The 16,243-nt window shown below is 47.4% G+C and overlaps 1 protein-coding gene across 18 annotated transcripts in view; it reads left to right on the top strand.

Annotated features, from left to right (window-relative positions):
• Positions 1-16,243, top strand: part of SCRIB (scribble planar cell polarity protein) — a 265,308-nt gene that overhangs the window by 104,565 nt on the left and 144,500 nt on the right. For all 18 annotated transcript variants that reach the window (XM_040355076.1, XM_040355064.1, XM_040355062.1 and 15 more), the window contains exons 10-15: positions 1,691-1,890; positions 3,413-3,579; positions 6,968-7,095; positions 9,110-9,229; positions 12,151-12,321; positions 14,882-15,241. In XM_040355076.1, coding sequence (XP_040211010.1) covers positions 1,691-1,890; positions 3,413-3,579; positions 6,968-7,095; positions 9,110-9,229; positions 12,151-12,321; positions 14,882-15,241 — 1,146 coding nt within the window. The remainder of the gene's footprint in view (positions 1-1,690; positions 1,891-3,412; positions 3,580-6,967; positions 7,096-9,109; positions 9,230-12,150; positions 12,322-14,881; positions 15,242-16,243) is intronic.

Genomic DNA, 16,243 nt, shown 5'->3' with positions numbered 1-16,243 from the left:
TGGATGGAAGGTGGCACTAATTGGCACTGGATGGTGGCACTGACAGATGGCACTGGATGGCAAGTGGCACTGGCGCAAAAAAAATGGGGTCACCCCCCTCAGTACAGACAGACCCCCTCTCCCTCCAGTATAGACACCCCCCCTCCCCCTGCTACCGACACCAGAGAGCGGTGTGTGTCCCACAAGCGCGGGCCCCTCCTCCTCTGTGGGCGTAAACAGAGAGGAGGGCCGCCATGCTGGGTGTACCAAGATGGCCGCGGCTCCAGAGCTAGGCCGAAACCACGGCCTTTCCTGATGCTGTCGCCGTCGCGGTCACAGCATCAGGAAAGGCCACGGCTTCGGCCTAGCTCCGGATCTGTGGCACCGCTAGCGGCCATGTAAAATATCAGCCTAATTTGGATAAAAATCGGCCGATGACGATTTCTCCAAAACGGAAAAAAACGAAATGGTGCAATTCATGTGCAAAAATGTACCTAAATATTCCCGGTAAAGGTGGAAAGTATAAAAAAATGACATGTATAAGTATGACTAGTCCAGTAATTCGTACACCAAAAAATGAAGTCCAAATTAAGTCCATCCTAGTGCAAAAAAAGTGATATGTGCTAAAAATTGTAATGGAAGTGTTTGTGTCACCCCTGTGGTCCTTGGGGGCAAACAGGCTTCTTACCAGACCACAAGATCTTGCAAAGGAGATCATAAGCGCTTACAAATATTCCGATACTTGCTTCTGACCAGTCACTATATACTGTGGTGTGTCATCAACCAACTCTAGCATGTACATGAGTGGTTCTAAAGGCTGGATTTTTTTTTTTTTTTTATGTATTCTTTGCATTAAGGTAGTAAACCTTCTGTGTGCACTGAAGCAGCCCCCCCCCCCCCCCCAATACTCTCCTGAGCTTTCTCTCGACCCAACAACGTGCACAAGAGCATCAGCTCTCAGGGCTCTCTCTCCTCATTGACTGAGACAGCAGGCACAGCCAATGAGGAGAGAGAGGAGCCGGGGCCGAGACGTGGCTCCGTGTCTGAATCGATACGCAGAGCCGTGGCTCAGGAACGCGCCTGCTTAGGTGCACCCCTATAGCAAACTGCTTGCTCTGGGGGCACTCAACAGGAGGGTAGGGATGGGTCAGACGCCCCAGTGGAGCTGCTCTGTTTAAAAAAACAACTGAACAGAGCAGGTAAGTATTGCATGTTTGGTATAAAAAATAAAAAAAAAGCCCTTACCCCAGGTTCACACTGAGCTGCAGGAATGGAGCCCTGCAAATTTAGCTGAACTCGCACAATTTCACCCATGTCAGTCTCTATTTCGGTGGCGATTTCAGACACCTGTGTGGGTTTCTGCACAGATGTCCATGGAAAGCGCACCCAGAAATCATAAAAAGTAGTACAATAACGACTTTTTGAAATTGGTGCAGCGCCGCACTGATTAGGATGGTGCAATTGCCGCCGAATTGGCATGTGACATCGCATGTGAAAACGCACCAATGTTAACCAGGGCATATTATCACTTTAAAAACAAGGAAGAGAGCTCATCATTTAAATTTTTTTTTTAATAAAAAAGTATTGCACTTGCAGAGTAAACACTTTGATAAGCAAATCGATTCCAGTGAGCACTAGATTGGTGGTTTTCTCTCTTGCTGGAGATTTGCAATTTACTATAAATTTTTATTTATTTTTTTCCCCTTCCCAGTATCTGCCTAAGTCTATGGGGAATCTCACCAAGCTGACCAATCTGAATGTGGACCGCAATCGGCTGACCTCTCTGCCCAGTGAGATCGGAGGCTGTTCCAGTCTGAACATGCTGTGCCTGCGCGATAACCAGCTGACCTCCCTCCCGCCAGAGCTGGCCAATGCCACGGAACTGCACGTGTTGGATGTGGCGGGCAACAGGTACCAATGTCACATATGACTATTTTATGTATTGACTCCCGTACTCAAGATGAGTATGCCTACCAAAAATGCTTCCTCTTTCCGGTACCACGCGATCCAAGATCCCACAGAGCACCCAGTCATTAGCCGTAACTCAATGTAGGGTGAAAACAGACTGTTTAAAAACACAGGTACAAACGGATATCCACTCAGACAATGGCCCGGATTCACAAAGCACTTGCGCCGATGTATCTCCAGATACGCCGCGTAAGTGCAAATATGCGCCGTCGTATCTATGTGCCGGACCCACATACTAAGATACGCCTAAAAACAGGCTTCAACCCACCGACGTAACTTGCCTACACCGGCGTAGAGTGGGCGCATATTTACGCTGGACGCATGTGGCGCTCCCATTGATTTTCTGTTCAAATATGCAAATGAGGGAGATACGGCGATTCACGAACGTACGTGCGCCCGACGCAAGTGCATGTAAGTTATACGTACGTCGTAAAGTTATGCCCCATAAAGGAGGTGTAACTCAGCAGCATCCATGCAAAGGGCTGCACCATGGAACACAAGCCGGCGTATTTTACGTTGGACGTGAATATGGCTGAGCGTAGGTTACGTTCACGCCGTAGGCAGTGATCCGATGTATCTAAGGGAGTAGTTCCGACGTGATTCTGAGCATGCGCACTGGGATGCGTCCACGGGACGGCGCATGCGACGTTCGTTATACGTATCTGTCTGGCGCTCGGCCCATCATTTGCATGGGGTCACGCCTCATTTGCATGGCTCACGCCCACTTCCACCTACGCCGGCTTACGCCTAGGAAACCCAGCACAGTTTTGGGAGCACTGGCTTCGTGAATTCAGTGCTTGCCTCTCTGCGCTGCGTCGGCGTAGCGTACAGGAGATATGCTACGGCGGCATAAATGTGTGCCGATGTGTGTGAATCCGGGCCAATGTCCCCCTCCCTTGGATTCAGGGCGGGGTAAACTGTTCAATCAGCAATAAGGAATACGCAGGTTTTCAACAGTTGAACAATAGACCACTTTATCAGCCGGGAGGTCTGTTGGGGAGGAATCCTCCCCTCTCTGCCCTGCCCCCGGTTTACATGCCAGGAACACCAATACAACCGTCCATCCCATAATACACTTCTACAAAAAAAAGCAGCATTTTTTTCTTGCGCGTAATTGGATGATGAAAATCAGCGGAGCTTCTCATTTCAGCTCTTCCCCCTCAGATTTACAGCGACTGCACCTCCAATTACACAGTGGAATTTCCTTTAGTAAATCAGCCCCTTTGATACATAAGGCCCAATATGTGTCTCCGTTCATGAGGTAGTGACTAGGAACAATGGGGCTATTTGAAGCCCCATCCTATATATTACTTATTTCTCATCAATTTATTTTTCTGTGTATAGAGAACCAGTATGGTCTTGTGGGACAGATGCTCTTATTGTTTTATGTCTAATTGTGGTGTTAGTATTTGAATCTGTCGTTTTTTTTTTGTTTTTACAATCTTTTTCCTGTCCTTATTACCAGATTGCTGAACTTGCCCTTTGCGCTGACCAACCTCAATTTGAAAGCTCTCTGGTTGGCTGAGAATCAGTCCCAGCCAATGCTGAAATTTCAGACCGAAGATGATGAGAAAACTGGATCCAAAGTGCTCACCTGCTACCTTCTGCCTCAGCAGCCGCCTCCGATCATCGGTACTGCAAAGAGTTCTTCCTGCTTTTCATGCCTTTTTGTCGTTTTATAGTATTGGTCCATCTTACTCAACAAGAGTTTAGCTTTTTTTTTTTAAGGATCATTCTTGGGTGGATGTAACATCTGTCCCCCGCTGGCTCTAACTAAGGTTGTGAGAGCTGAGCGATCAAAGGCCACTGATCGTTCGTTCCCATGAGCAGAGAGCTGCTGACTGTCAGCCACCGGCTCTCTGCTCTACCCCCCCCCCCCCCCTCATCACTGGTGTGCTGAACTATGGAGGGGGCAGGAGTGGCTGGCGCAGGTTTCCAGTGGCTTGCTGAGAGGCTGAGCCAGGTTTCCCGGTCCAGGGTTGTGGGCGGATCCTGACCATGTAGTCGAGATCTTGCCGCAGCCAGGACCAGTTCTTTGACGTCAGCCAACAGCGGACTTCAGCTGTGAAAACGGTTCACAGGGGTGCAGAAAGAACTGATCCACGGGAGAAGTACAGTCAAACAAGCTTTGGCTGTACTTCTCCTTTTAAAGCGGGGGTTCTCCCTAAAAAAATGTTTTCTAGCATGTCATTCAGCATAGTAGCGTGAGCTACAGTATGCCTTTATATTTTTTTTTGGCGCCGTACTCACTGTTTAATCGCGTAGTAAAGTTTCAGGGGAATGGGCGTTCCTATGCAGAGGGCTCCTGATTGACGGCCGGCTATGGCGCGTCACGCTTCACGGAAATAGCCAAAATAGTTGTTTGCTCTTCACGGCGCCTGCGCAGTCAGCTCCGATGTCAGTGCGCAGGCACCGTATAGCGCCGTGAAGACCCGAGACCTACTCCGGCTATTTTCGTGACGCGCCATAGCCGGCCGTCAATCACGAGCCCTCTGCATAGGAACGCCCATTCCCCGCGGGGAGTCTGAAACTTTACTATGCGATTAAACAGTGAGTATGGCGCCAAAAAAAAATATAAAGGCATACTGTAGCTCGCGCTACTATGCTGAATGACATGCTAGAAAGTTGTTTTTTAGGGTGAAACACCGCTTTAAGTAATCTGCAGTTTTTGCTTCTTCAAAATTTTAAACTACGGACACAAATAATCTTTTTAGCTATCTGAAAAGGGGGCACTCTTTCTACCCGTCAAAAGAATCCCTTCTTCATTGACCAGCAAAATAAAGCTGGCCATAGATGGACTGAAATTTTTGCCGGTTCAGCAGGGAGTGGCCGAATTTCAAACCATCTGTGGGCGGCTGGTTGTACAGAAGTTGATCTCTCAACCAGCCCGTTAGAACATTTTTGCTCCAACAGTGCCGTCGGCTATAGCCTGTGGTGCTCATGAGTGTAATCTGCCGGTGGGGAAGCCTCCCTGCTGTCAAAATACAATATCTCTGCGGTGCTCACACCATTCTTAGGTGCCTCTTTTCCACTGGCTGGTAAAAGCAGGCAATTCTTCACTGATCATCACCAAATGAGAGAATACCACAATTTCCTTTTTTTGTTTGCATTTATTTTCCACCCATTAATATTCATTTCATTGATCTTGCTAACAATAGTTTTGTGGTAGAGAGCAGCACTACCCTGTTTCACCAAAAATAAGACCTACCCTGAAAATAAGCCCTAGTTAAAAATGCTTGTAAAATCCTATAATCCATACAATGTGTGTGTTTCTGTAATATAATTGTGGGGAAGAGAGCTCCGACGGGTAACAGAAGCCCAGAGCGGCGCTATAACAAATGTATTTGGCACAATTATATTACAGTAGCATACACATTGTACATTATATACTATTGTAATAGAGTGGATTATAGGATTTTACAAGCATTTTTAACTCAGTTCACAATGGGGATTCCTGACAGGCAGGGAGGGAGAGAAGACCGCACATTACATGGTAAGACCTACCCTGAAAATAAGCCCTACTGTGTCTTTTGTTGCCAAAATTAATATAAGACCCGGGCTTCTTTTCGGGAAAACACGGTAGGTGTCAAATATGCAAAGGGTATTTTTTTTATTTTTTGTTCTTTGTTTTTACCTGTTGCTATATTGTGATTGCTTTTTTTTTTTTTTCCCTTTCTTTTTTTGAGCACCAAGCAAGGTTAGTCTTAAAGGGGTTGTAACGGTACAGTTGTTTTTTTTCCTAAATAGCTTCCTTTACCTTAGTGCAGTCCTCCTTCACTTACCTCCATTTTGCTTTTAAATGTCCTTTTTTCTTCTGAGAGATCCTCACTTCCTGTTCTTCTGTCTGTAACTCCACACAGTAATGCAAAGCTTTCTCCCTGGTGTGGAGTGTCGTGCTCACCCCCTCCCTTGGACTACAGGAAAGTCTGGACGCCCACTAACACACAGCTCCTTTCTCTATCTGCAACGTAGAGGGCGTCCTGACTCTCCTGTAGTACAAGGGAGGGGGCGAGCATGACACTCCACACCAAGGAGAAAGCCTCGCATTACTGTGTAGTTACAGACAGAAGAACAGGAAGTGGGGATTTCTCAGAAGAAATAAGGACATTTAAAAGCAAAATGGAAGGATGAGGTAAGTGAAGGAGGACTGCACTAAGGTAAAGGAAGCTATTTAGGAAAAATAAATGGTACGTTTACAACCCTCTTAATGCATTGTCTAATTGCCTGGTTGTGGTTGGGAACTGGCCATTATGTTGGACTAGTGGTCTTGTTGGGCTAGTGGGCCAAGTGCTTCCTTCATTGGCTTGGTGGGTCTAGCTTCCCTTTGTTGGGGTAAAATTTTCATTTGCTTCATGGTTTTATGTTTATGATCGATGACGGCAAGAAAGGTAAGAGCAGCGCCTGGCAATTCCCAGTGCAGCATTATTTTATAGAGATAAGCAATTACTGACAATATTGATTGCACTAACATAGTGCTCAGTGGGTGAGGGCTTGCCACGTCCAGCATGGGAACAGAAACCGTTGGTATGTCCCTTTTGATAGTGAGCCACGAGTGCTGTTAACAGCAGGGAAGTGAAGCCTCCAGGAACCTCGGGTAGACGCTGGCTGGGTTACTGGCTCCTGCTGCTGTCAATCAAATCCTATGACAGGGTGGCGGAAAGTCCCAGTGTCTGTGTCTACGGACGCAGGCAGCCCAGCTCGGGAGCTAGCCCGGAGGTGTGCCACAATATAAAGTGGCTTCCTATGGTGCCACACCGAGAAGAGAAGTCACCAGGAGTGCTGACAGAGGACACCAGAAGAGAAGGATCAAGTATGACATGTTTGTTTTTAAAATTTTAAACCTAATTTTTTTAATATCAGAAGCTTTTTTCTGTTTCTCCTCTGTACACAGTTCTCAGGCACAGTTTTAGTAAACCATGTCTGCTGTCTTTATAATCGAAGGGCAGAGGGATGCAAATTGTGATGACAAAGCCACGTGGACTTAATAAATGCCTGCATGACACTTCTCATGTGATTTCAGAGAGCCCACTTCAAAACAGTATGGATGACAGCTGGATAGACGGAAACCTCAACCGCGTCAGCGTCATTCAGTTCCAGGAGGAGCCCAGAGCTGAAGATGAAGATGACGAGGCGGCAGCAGAGAGGAGGGTAAGAATGTTGCCGCTGTTGTTAAATTATATCATTTTGTGTCTTTCAGATTACAAGTCTCTAACAGTTGTTCTCAACCTTTCTTCTGCCGTGACCCCTTGATAAAATTTCCCAAGTTGTGGGGACCCCTAACAGTAAAGTTAGTAGCGTTGGTTGTCGGCACCCAAGCCAAGTAATTTGCGCCCCTAACCTACGGACATTTAGCGCTCCCCAAGTCCCTTCCACTCAAGAACTCTGCTGTGCGTGTCGGGACCCTTTGGGGTAAGATCGCGATACATTAACCGCTTGCCGACCGCCGCACGCCGATGTACATCGGCAGAATGGCGCGGCTGCGCATATTGGCGTACAGGTACGTCCCCTTTAATATGCACAGCTGTGGGTTGCGCTCGCGACCCGGGCGGGTACTCCGTGACAGCGCCCGCGGGACCAGCTGACCCAATCACCGCCGGTGTCCCACGATCGGGTCACAGAGCTGAAGAACGGGGAGATGTCAGTGTAAACAAACCTCTCTCCGTGCTTCCTTGTCAGACTGTCACTGATCATCTGTTCCCTGTCATAGAGAATAGCGATCAGTGACGGCCCAAGCCCAGCCACGCCCCCACACAGTAAGAATCGCTCCCTTGACACTTGACCCCTTCAGGTTAACCCCTTCACTGCCAGTGTCATTTTCACAGTAATCATTTGCACTGATCGCTGTAAAAATGACAATGGTCCTAAAATAGTGTCAAAAGGTGTCTGATGTGTCCGCCATAATGTCTCGGTCACGATAAAAATCGCTGATCGCCGCCATTGCTAATAAAAAAAAATAATAATAATAATAATGCCATAAAACTATCCCGTTTTGTAGACGCTATAACTTTTGCACAAACCAGTCAGACGCTTATTGCGATTTTTTTTTTGATTTTTTTTTTACCAAAAATATGTAGAAGAATACGTATCGGACTAAACTGAGGGGGGAGATCAGTGGCAGTGCTGGGGGGGTAGTTCTGATCAGCCAACTTAGGTGCTCTTGATCAAGGTCATCTGCTAATCTGAGAACTGTAATGGGGGACTTTTGATGGCAACTCTAATCACAGCCAGGTAGTGTTACTCACTGTGTCTCCAGCTATGTGGTGTCTCGCAGCAGTGACACCTATGCCATAATCAGGAGATGGGGTCTCCTCCGGCTCCTCCCCCTTCACATTCCTCATCAGTCAGCAGACTTCTAGTCTCTCCCCCCACCCATGCCGTGAACTGAATGTGCGGCTGCAAAGAGGCAGAGTGGGCAGCTGCGGGCTCCAGTAACAGCCCAGCTGGGAAGCTCCAGGTTCTAGGGACAGCCCAGCTGGGCAGTTGCGGGTTCTAGGGACAGCCCGGCTGGGCAGCTCCGGGTTCTAGGGACAGCGCGGCTGGGCAGCTCCGGGTTCTAGGGACAGCACTGCTGGGTGGCCTTGAAAAGACTCGGCGAGCGGTGTGGGCTTCAGGAACAGCCCAGGATTCGGTGATCCCTGGCAAATTGTAATTTGACCCCCGAGGGGGTCCCCACCCCCAGGTTGAGAACCACTGATCTATACTGATGTGATCCATATGAACTGACAAAGTGGACACACAAATCATTAAAGGGGTTGTAAACCCTCCGTGTTTTTTCACCTTCATACATCCTATGCTTTAAGGTGAAAAAACTTCGACGCGGACCAGCCCCTTGTTTTAATATGTATAAACCATAAGCTACTCCATCTTAAGATATATCCGCCATGTAAAGATAAGGCTATAGGAGAACAGTGGCTGTTGGGGCGAGGTAAGTAAGAATCTATAAAAGGGGAGAGTGAGTTAGGTCAGGGGAAGCGTCCAAAAATGAAAAGTGCAACTTGTTTTAAAGTGCAATTCTCCATTTATGTACAAGCTGAAGCGTAACGCATCTGTATCAGAAAAATAATGAAAATGTCGGTAGCTGCGTTTCTTCCTGCATTATTTGTACGTGCTGGTGATTGGCTGCTCACATTCACAGTGTTGGTCTTGTCACTTCATTTTTCAGGGTCTGCATAGAAGGGCCACGCCTCACCCCAGTGAACTAAAGGTGATGAAGAAGGGGATTGAGGAACGCCGGAATGAGCATTTCACCACCAAGCCAGATACAGCATCCCCCAGCGACGAGGTAACTGAAGGAACATTGGTCTGTATATCTATGTAATATATATCTATGGGGGGGGGGGGGGTCGCAGATGGGCAGAACGCGGCTTTAATCATGAAGGCTCATCTGGGTGTTACCTAGGGCATTCTGCATGCAAATACAGCTGCCTAGGAATGCCCACACCTCCAGTTTGACACCCAACCATCAAGTCAATTTGATATTTGCCAGCCCACTATTTGAATTTTGTGTCACATTGTAATAAATGCAGAGCTCTCCGTTGCATACATTTTTGGAAATTTTCAACCCCAATTCCAAAAAAGATGGGGCGCCGTGTAAACTCTACATAAAAGCAGTATGCAATAATTTGATAAACTGTGAAAATTTACCTTTTTAAAGCGGGGGTTCACCCAAAAAACGAATTTTTAACATTAGATTGAGGCTAATTGTGGGAAGCACAATCGGGTGTTTTTTTTTTTTAAATCAATGCAGTACTTACCGTTTTAGAGAGAGAGATGTTCTCCGCGGCTTCTGGGTATGGACTGCGGGACTGGGCGTTCCTATTTGATTGACAGGCCTCCGGCCGTCGCATACAGCGCGTCGCGAGTTTCCGAAAGTAGCCGAACGTCGATGCGCAGGCGCGGTATAGAGCCGCACCGACGTTCGGCTTCTTTCGGCAACTTGTGACGCGCTGTATGCGACGGTCGGAGGCCTGTCAATCAAATAGGAATGCCCAGTCCCGAAGATCATCCCCGGAAGTGGCGGAGAACATCTATCTCTAAAACGGTAAGTACTGCATTGATTTAAAAAACAAAAACACCCGATTGTGCTTCCCACAATTCGCCTCAATCTTAAAAAAAAAAAATTCAGGTGAACCCCCGCTTTAAGAAGGAAAATCGGACCATTTTGAAATTGATAGCACTTTTAAAATGACAAGGCAAGTGAACACAGTAAGGCCCCTTTCACACTGGAACGGGAGGTGCGGTGGCGGTATATCGCCGCTATTTTTTGCGACGTTGTACCGTCGGAATTGCGGCGGTATTCGGCCACTAGCGGTGCGGTTTTAACCCCCGCTAGGGGCCGAAAAAGGGTTAATACCGCCAGCAATGCGCCACTGCAGAGGCGCATTGCCGGCGGTATAGCTGCAATTTCCCATTGCTTTCAATGGGAAGGAGCGGTAAACGCACGGCTCCAAAGATGCTGCTAGCAGGACTTTTGGAGAGGTCGTGCTAGCGCACCGCTCCAGTGTGAAAGCTCTCTCACACTGGAGAAATAGCAGCCGCTGTTTAGGGTCGGTTTGCAGGCGCTATTTTTTTTTTATCTCCATAGCGCCTGCAAACCGCCCCAGTGTGAAAGAGATCTTAGGCCACATACACACAGTCGGACAAAACCAATGAGAATGGACCAGGGTTCAGTTTCATCGGTCCAAACTGACCGTGTGTATAGCCCATCGGTCTGTTTTTCCTTCGGTCCAAAATGTTAAAACACGCTTCAAAACCGAACCGATGGACCGCTGCCCGATCGATCCAAACCGATGGTTAGTACAGAAAGCATTGGTTCAAAACCCGCGCATGCTCAGAATCAAGTCGACGCATGCTTGGAAGCATTGAACTTCGTTTTATTCAGCACGTCGTGTGTTTGACGTCACCGCGTTCTGACACGATCGTTTTTTGGAACGATGGTGTGTACGCACATCAGACCATCAGGCCACTTCAGCGGTGAACCGATGAAACCGGTCCGTCGGACCATTCTCATCGGTTTGGAACGACCGTGTGTACAAGGCCTTAGTGTGTGGGGATGATTTGATGGAGAAGTGAAATTTCAATCTCATTTAGAAACTTTATTCGTTGGCCGAGTGAAATCCATTCAGCACAGAGGGGGGGTGGCGAGAGGCCTTCCTCTACCGGTTACTTCCTCACCCCCGGTTTACCTAGTCTGTGAATTTCCAATGGGTGTTCGTTTGTTTTCAAAATGTTCTGTGAAGCCCAAAAATTTGAAGTCTTTCAGTCCCAGGCTAAAGTGGTTGTTCAGTGATTTAAAGGGGTTGTAAAGGTTATTTTTTTATTTTCTAAATAGGTTCCTTTTAAGCTAGCGCATTGTTGGTTCACTTACCGTTTCCTTCCATTTCCCTTCTAAATGTTTTTTTTCTTTGTCTGAATTTCTCACTTCCTGTTCCTCCTCAGTAAGCTGTTCTGGCTGACTAACCCCCAACCAGAGGATGGGGGCAAGCTTACTGAGTAGAAACAGGAAGTGAGAAATTCAAAGAAAAAAAAAAAACATTGAGAAGGGAAATCGAAAGAAAAGGTACCATATTTATCGGCGTATATCGCGCACTTTTTTGCCCTGAAAATCAGGGCAAAATCGTGGGTGCGCGATATACGCCGATACCCGCGCCGAATTTTGAATACTGCGCCGACATATACCGAGCTCGGTACGCTCGGGTATAGTCGGCCAGTCTCGGCTTCTTCCGCGGTCACGTCCTGGACGTACAGGACTTGAGCGCGACAGTTGCCGAGCCTGCCCGAGTGTACTGCGCTCGGTATATGCTGGCGTAGTATTCAAAACTCGGCGCGGGAAACGAGCGGGGAGGACGTGAGGACGCCGGACCCGCCGAAGAGGACGCCCGAAGCCGCCGCGCAAGACACCAAAACTGTAAGTACAAAAATAACTTTTTTTCCACAGGATTGGGGGTGCGCCGTATACGCGGGAGCGCGTTATACCGCGATAAATACGGTAAGTGAATCAACAATGCACAAGCTTAAAGGAACCTATTTAGAAAATAAAAAACAAACCTTTGCAACCCCTTTAATTTTTCTGCATGGCTGTCCTGCTTTTAAAACCAGGCTTTGCAATCTCCCACTCGAATCGCAGTATGCTTCTCTTGCACATTGATAAACGCTTTTGTAGACAATGTATCCTGGGTGTTCATGTGTCGTCTGTCCCCTCAGGAGAAGCGTCTCAGTGGTGGCTCTACACAGAGTGCCGAGTCTCAGCGCAGCGGCAGCACCGTGTCCGCCGGATACCACGAGGAACGCCGGAACCTGGTGGAGGTGAAAGTAGATGAGCCAGAAGAGGAGGAAGAGAACCCAGCGGATGACATGGAGGTGGAGTACTTGGAGGTAACCTATTGTGACTTATACTAGTCAAAACGCAGCGCTTGTTGATGTACCTCTGAGTACAGACTCGTTGTAATTAATGGTCTGCATTTTAGAAGAGTAAAAAAAAAAGGCCGTAAAACTGCAAACAGAGGGCCATATTCTCATAGAAGTTACGATGGAGTATCTCAGGATACTCCATCGTATCTCCCTTTTTTGGCCCGTGTATCTATGCGACTGATTCTTGGAATCATTTTTGCATAGATACACTTAAGATCCGCCATCTGTAAGTCACTTACACTGGCGGATCTTAAATGTAATGACGCCGGCCGCCGCTAGATGGCATTTACGTGAAGGACTCATTTGCGTATGCAAATGATCCTTCTACGCCGATTCCCGAACGAGTTCGCGTCGCGTAACCGTCGCTAACGTCGTTTGCGTAAGCGGAAACTTACTCCTGCTATATGAGGAGTAAGTTTCCGCAAGTCCCACGTAGGCCATGTTACGGATGGCGTCGGGTCCGCGTCGTGTTTTTTCGTCGGGTACGTCGTTTCCATAAGTCGTTCTTGAATACGACTTTACGTCAATAACGCACACGTCGGCGTCATTGACGTTTTCCGCCGAGAACTGGAGCATGCGCACTGGGCTTTTTGAAGCCCGGCGCATGCGCAGTTCATTAGAATCGGGGGCGCGCTTAATTTGAATACAAGCCGCCCCCTTGGAGATCCGCCAGGCTACGCCGGGGCATTTACACTCCGCCGTCCCAACTTACGGAGCAAGTGTTTGGGGAATACAACACTTGCTCCTGTAAGTTGGGACAGCGGAGTGTAAGTGCCTTAAGCGCAGCCCGCGGATTTTTAGAGAGAATATGGGCCAGAGTGTTTTTTGTCAGCATTGTGCAAGAGGCCTAGTAATAAATGAGGAAAAATAGCTAGGTCAGGCTTAGAGTTTGGGGGTCAAGATTGGGATCCAAGATCATGGCCAGTATACAGTCAGTCCCAGAGTTGCATGCATTCATGGCCAGTATACAGGCAGTCCCAGAGTTGCATGCATTCATGGCCAGTATACAGGCAGTCCCAGAGAATGCATTAAGTTTAAAAAAAGTTTACCTTTACAACCCCTTTAAGGCTCAGTTCACACTGCCGCGACTTGGGATTTTTATGTGATAGACCAACACAAAGTCGCATGATATGCGAAAATCCCAGGTTAGTCAATGAGAACTGTCTTAATGTACACTAATGAAGTCGCTCCTAATTTAGAAAAGGTTCCTGTACTACTTCAAGGCGACTTCTATCCGACTTGTGCCCGTAGACTCAGCCCCGGAAGGTTTTACACCCTTAATGACCAAATAGTTTTTTTGCGATGGGGCACTGCAAAGTTTTAACTGACATATGCACGATTGTGCGACCCTCTACCCCCAAAAAATTGACGACTTCTTTTTTTTTTTTTTTTTTTTTAAACAAATGGAGCTTTCTTTTGGTGGTATTTTATCACCTTGCGGCTTCACTTCCTGGTTCCTTACTGTGCATGCACGAGTCGCGCTGCACGATCCCACTGGTCCCTGCTGTCTTGTGGGACCTGTGTGTCTCCCAGAAGACAGCGAGGGGGGGAGGAAAGGAGGGGCCAGACATGGCATAGATCACCATGGAGCCTGCGGCGATCTATGCCTGCAAGTGGGAGCAATTGCCTGTATTACAGAGGTATCTGCTCTCCCCTCCCCCCCCCCGAAAGGTGCCAAATGTGACACCGGAGGGGGGTGGGGGGGGATTCCGAAAAGCGGAAGTTCCATTTTTGGGTGGAGCTCCGTTTTTTAAGTCGGATCCTCACCTATATTCATCTGATTTGAATCTGACATTACAGGAAGATTACACAGGCGTTTCTGAAAGTCGCATGAATGTAGGTCGCCTGGCAAAGTCACACTGTAAGTTGTGCGACTTTTAGGTCGCAGTAGTGTGAAGCAAACCCAATAGTCACTAAGCATTAAGCATATTTATTGTGAATTTAAAGTGGAGTTCCACCCATAAATATAACATTACATCAGTAGTTTTAAAAAAATGTCAGTCCTTTAAGAATTTTTTTTTTTTTTTTAGATGCCTTCAAAGTGTTGTTGCTAGGCAGAATAGTTAATCTTCCCTCTTCCTGCACCTAGGTGCTTAAGCTTCCTAACCTACACCGCACAGACTCCTGGGAATGTAGTGGGTGTAACTTTCCAGGAGTCTGTGCACTCCCCAGTCTCGAAGAATCATGTGACTTGGACAGTACAGGTGCTGAAACCTGATCTGAAACCTATTACACTGCTTGTGCAGCACTGAGCATGTGCGAGATCTGCAAGGCTGAAATCCAGGAAGTCATACAGTCTGGCTTCATGATGCCCACACTTAAGATGGCCCCAGTCAATTTCATAAAGTGTCTAAATGCTGTAACAACCTAACAAAACGGACCTTGGTTTACAGACTAACTTTACTAGAATACATTAAGCTTGTGTATTACAGGGGTATTTATATTTAAAAAGTGAAATTGTGGCCGGAACTCCGCTTTAAAAAAAAATCTGCTGAGCCGTCTTGCTTTTTTTTTTTTTTGGCAGCACTCGGTACACTTTGCAGAGGAGACTCTGGTGCACTGCGACGAGGAGGAGGAGGATGAGTATGACGAAGGTAGGGCATCTCCGGAAAAGAAGCGCCTGATCCGTAAAGACACGCCGCACTACAAGAAGCACTCGAAGATCACAAAACTGCCAAACACAGAAGCTGTGGTGGCTTTGCTGCAGGGACAGGCCTCCTGTGAACTGCCGGAGAACGAGGAAGGACATGGTCAGGGATATATCAGGTGCTCACAGGAGGCTGAGGATGAAGATGATGGAGAAGAGGCGGAGGAGGAAGAGGAGGACAAGGACTGGGAACTAGGGACTAGAGATGAGAGGAACAGTGCCCAGCAGAATGTCAAGGTACGAAATGTCTGATTTCTTCACACACTTTATGACCACGTGGATAGAGCGGGTGAGGATCACCACGTTCAAACCTTTTGGTTAATGTAATGGACAAGGGTGATAAGTGCGCCAATCGCAGTGGCTGCAATAATCCTATGCAGCATGTGTCACAAACTCTGTGTTGGGTGTCCTGAATCCCAGGCTCACGTCAGCTGACACGTTTTCCCAGAACCCCCTTCTTCTATGCCTGCCTAGAACCAGAACCACCCCCCCTCTCCCATGTCATGTACCTCCTTTTCACATTTATATCTCAGGAGGCCCTTTTTTTTAATATATAACATTTTGTTCAAATTAAGACTCTTCATGTTGCCTTTATTGTGAATTAATTGTTTAATAAAACTTGATTGTAAAACAATTGGACAGTAATTGCTACACTAAAAATAAAATAAATAAATCTCAATTCACATTGCAGAAGCTAAAGACAGTGGCGTAGCAGTAGAGCTCCCAGTGGTGACAGTTCTATCTGGACCTGCTCACAAATGGGGGGGGGGGGGGGGGGGACCAAATGAACCCCCTGGTATGATGAAGGGACACAGAGAGCTGTTCGGTCACCTGTGGTATCTTCTCCCAACATGCACAACTTTTCATATACAGCGGAAACCTCGGATTACGAGCATAATCCGAACCAGGAGAATGCTCGTAATCCAAAGTACTCGCATATCAAAGCGAGTTTCCCCATTGATGTCAATGGAAATTAAAATAATTTGTTCCGCATTGACTTCAATGGCATGCAATACCGCATGTGGCCAGAGGTGGTGAGGGGGCGCAGGAGAGCCTTGGAAACCCACAGGGCCAGATTCAGATAGGTTACGCGGATTTAAAGATCCGCTGACCTATCGGATTTACGTTACGCCGACGCAAGTTTTTGAGGCAAGTGCTTTATTCAGAAAGAACTTGCCTCAAAAGTTGCGGCGGCGTATCGTAAATCCCCCGGCGGAATTCAAATTCCGTGGCTAGGGG

Source organism: Rana temporaria, chromosome 5 (genome assembly GCF_905171775.1).
Source record: "Rana temporaria chromosome 5, aRanTem1.1, whole genome shotgun sequence".
Lineage (NCBI taxonomy): Eukaryota > Metazoa > Chordata > Amphibia > Anura > Ranidae > Rana > Rana temporaria.
Note: the sequence above shows the minus strand (reverse complement) of the source record. Positions and strands in the feature narration are given on the sequence as shown.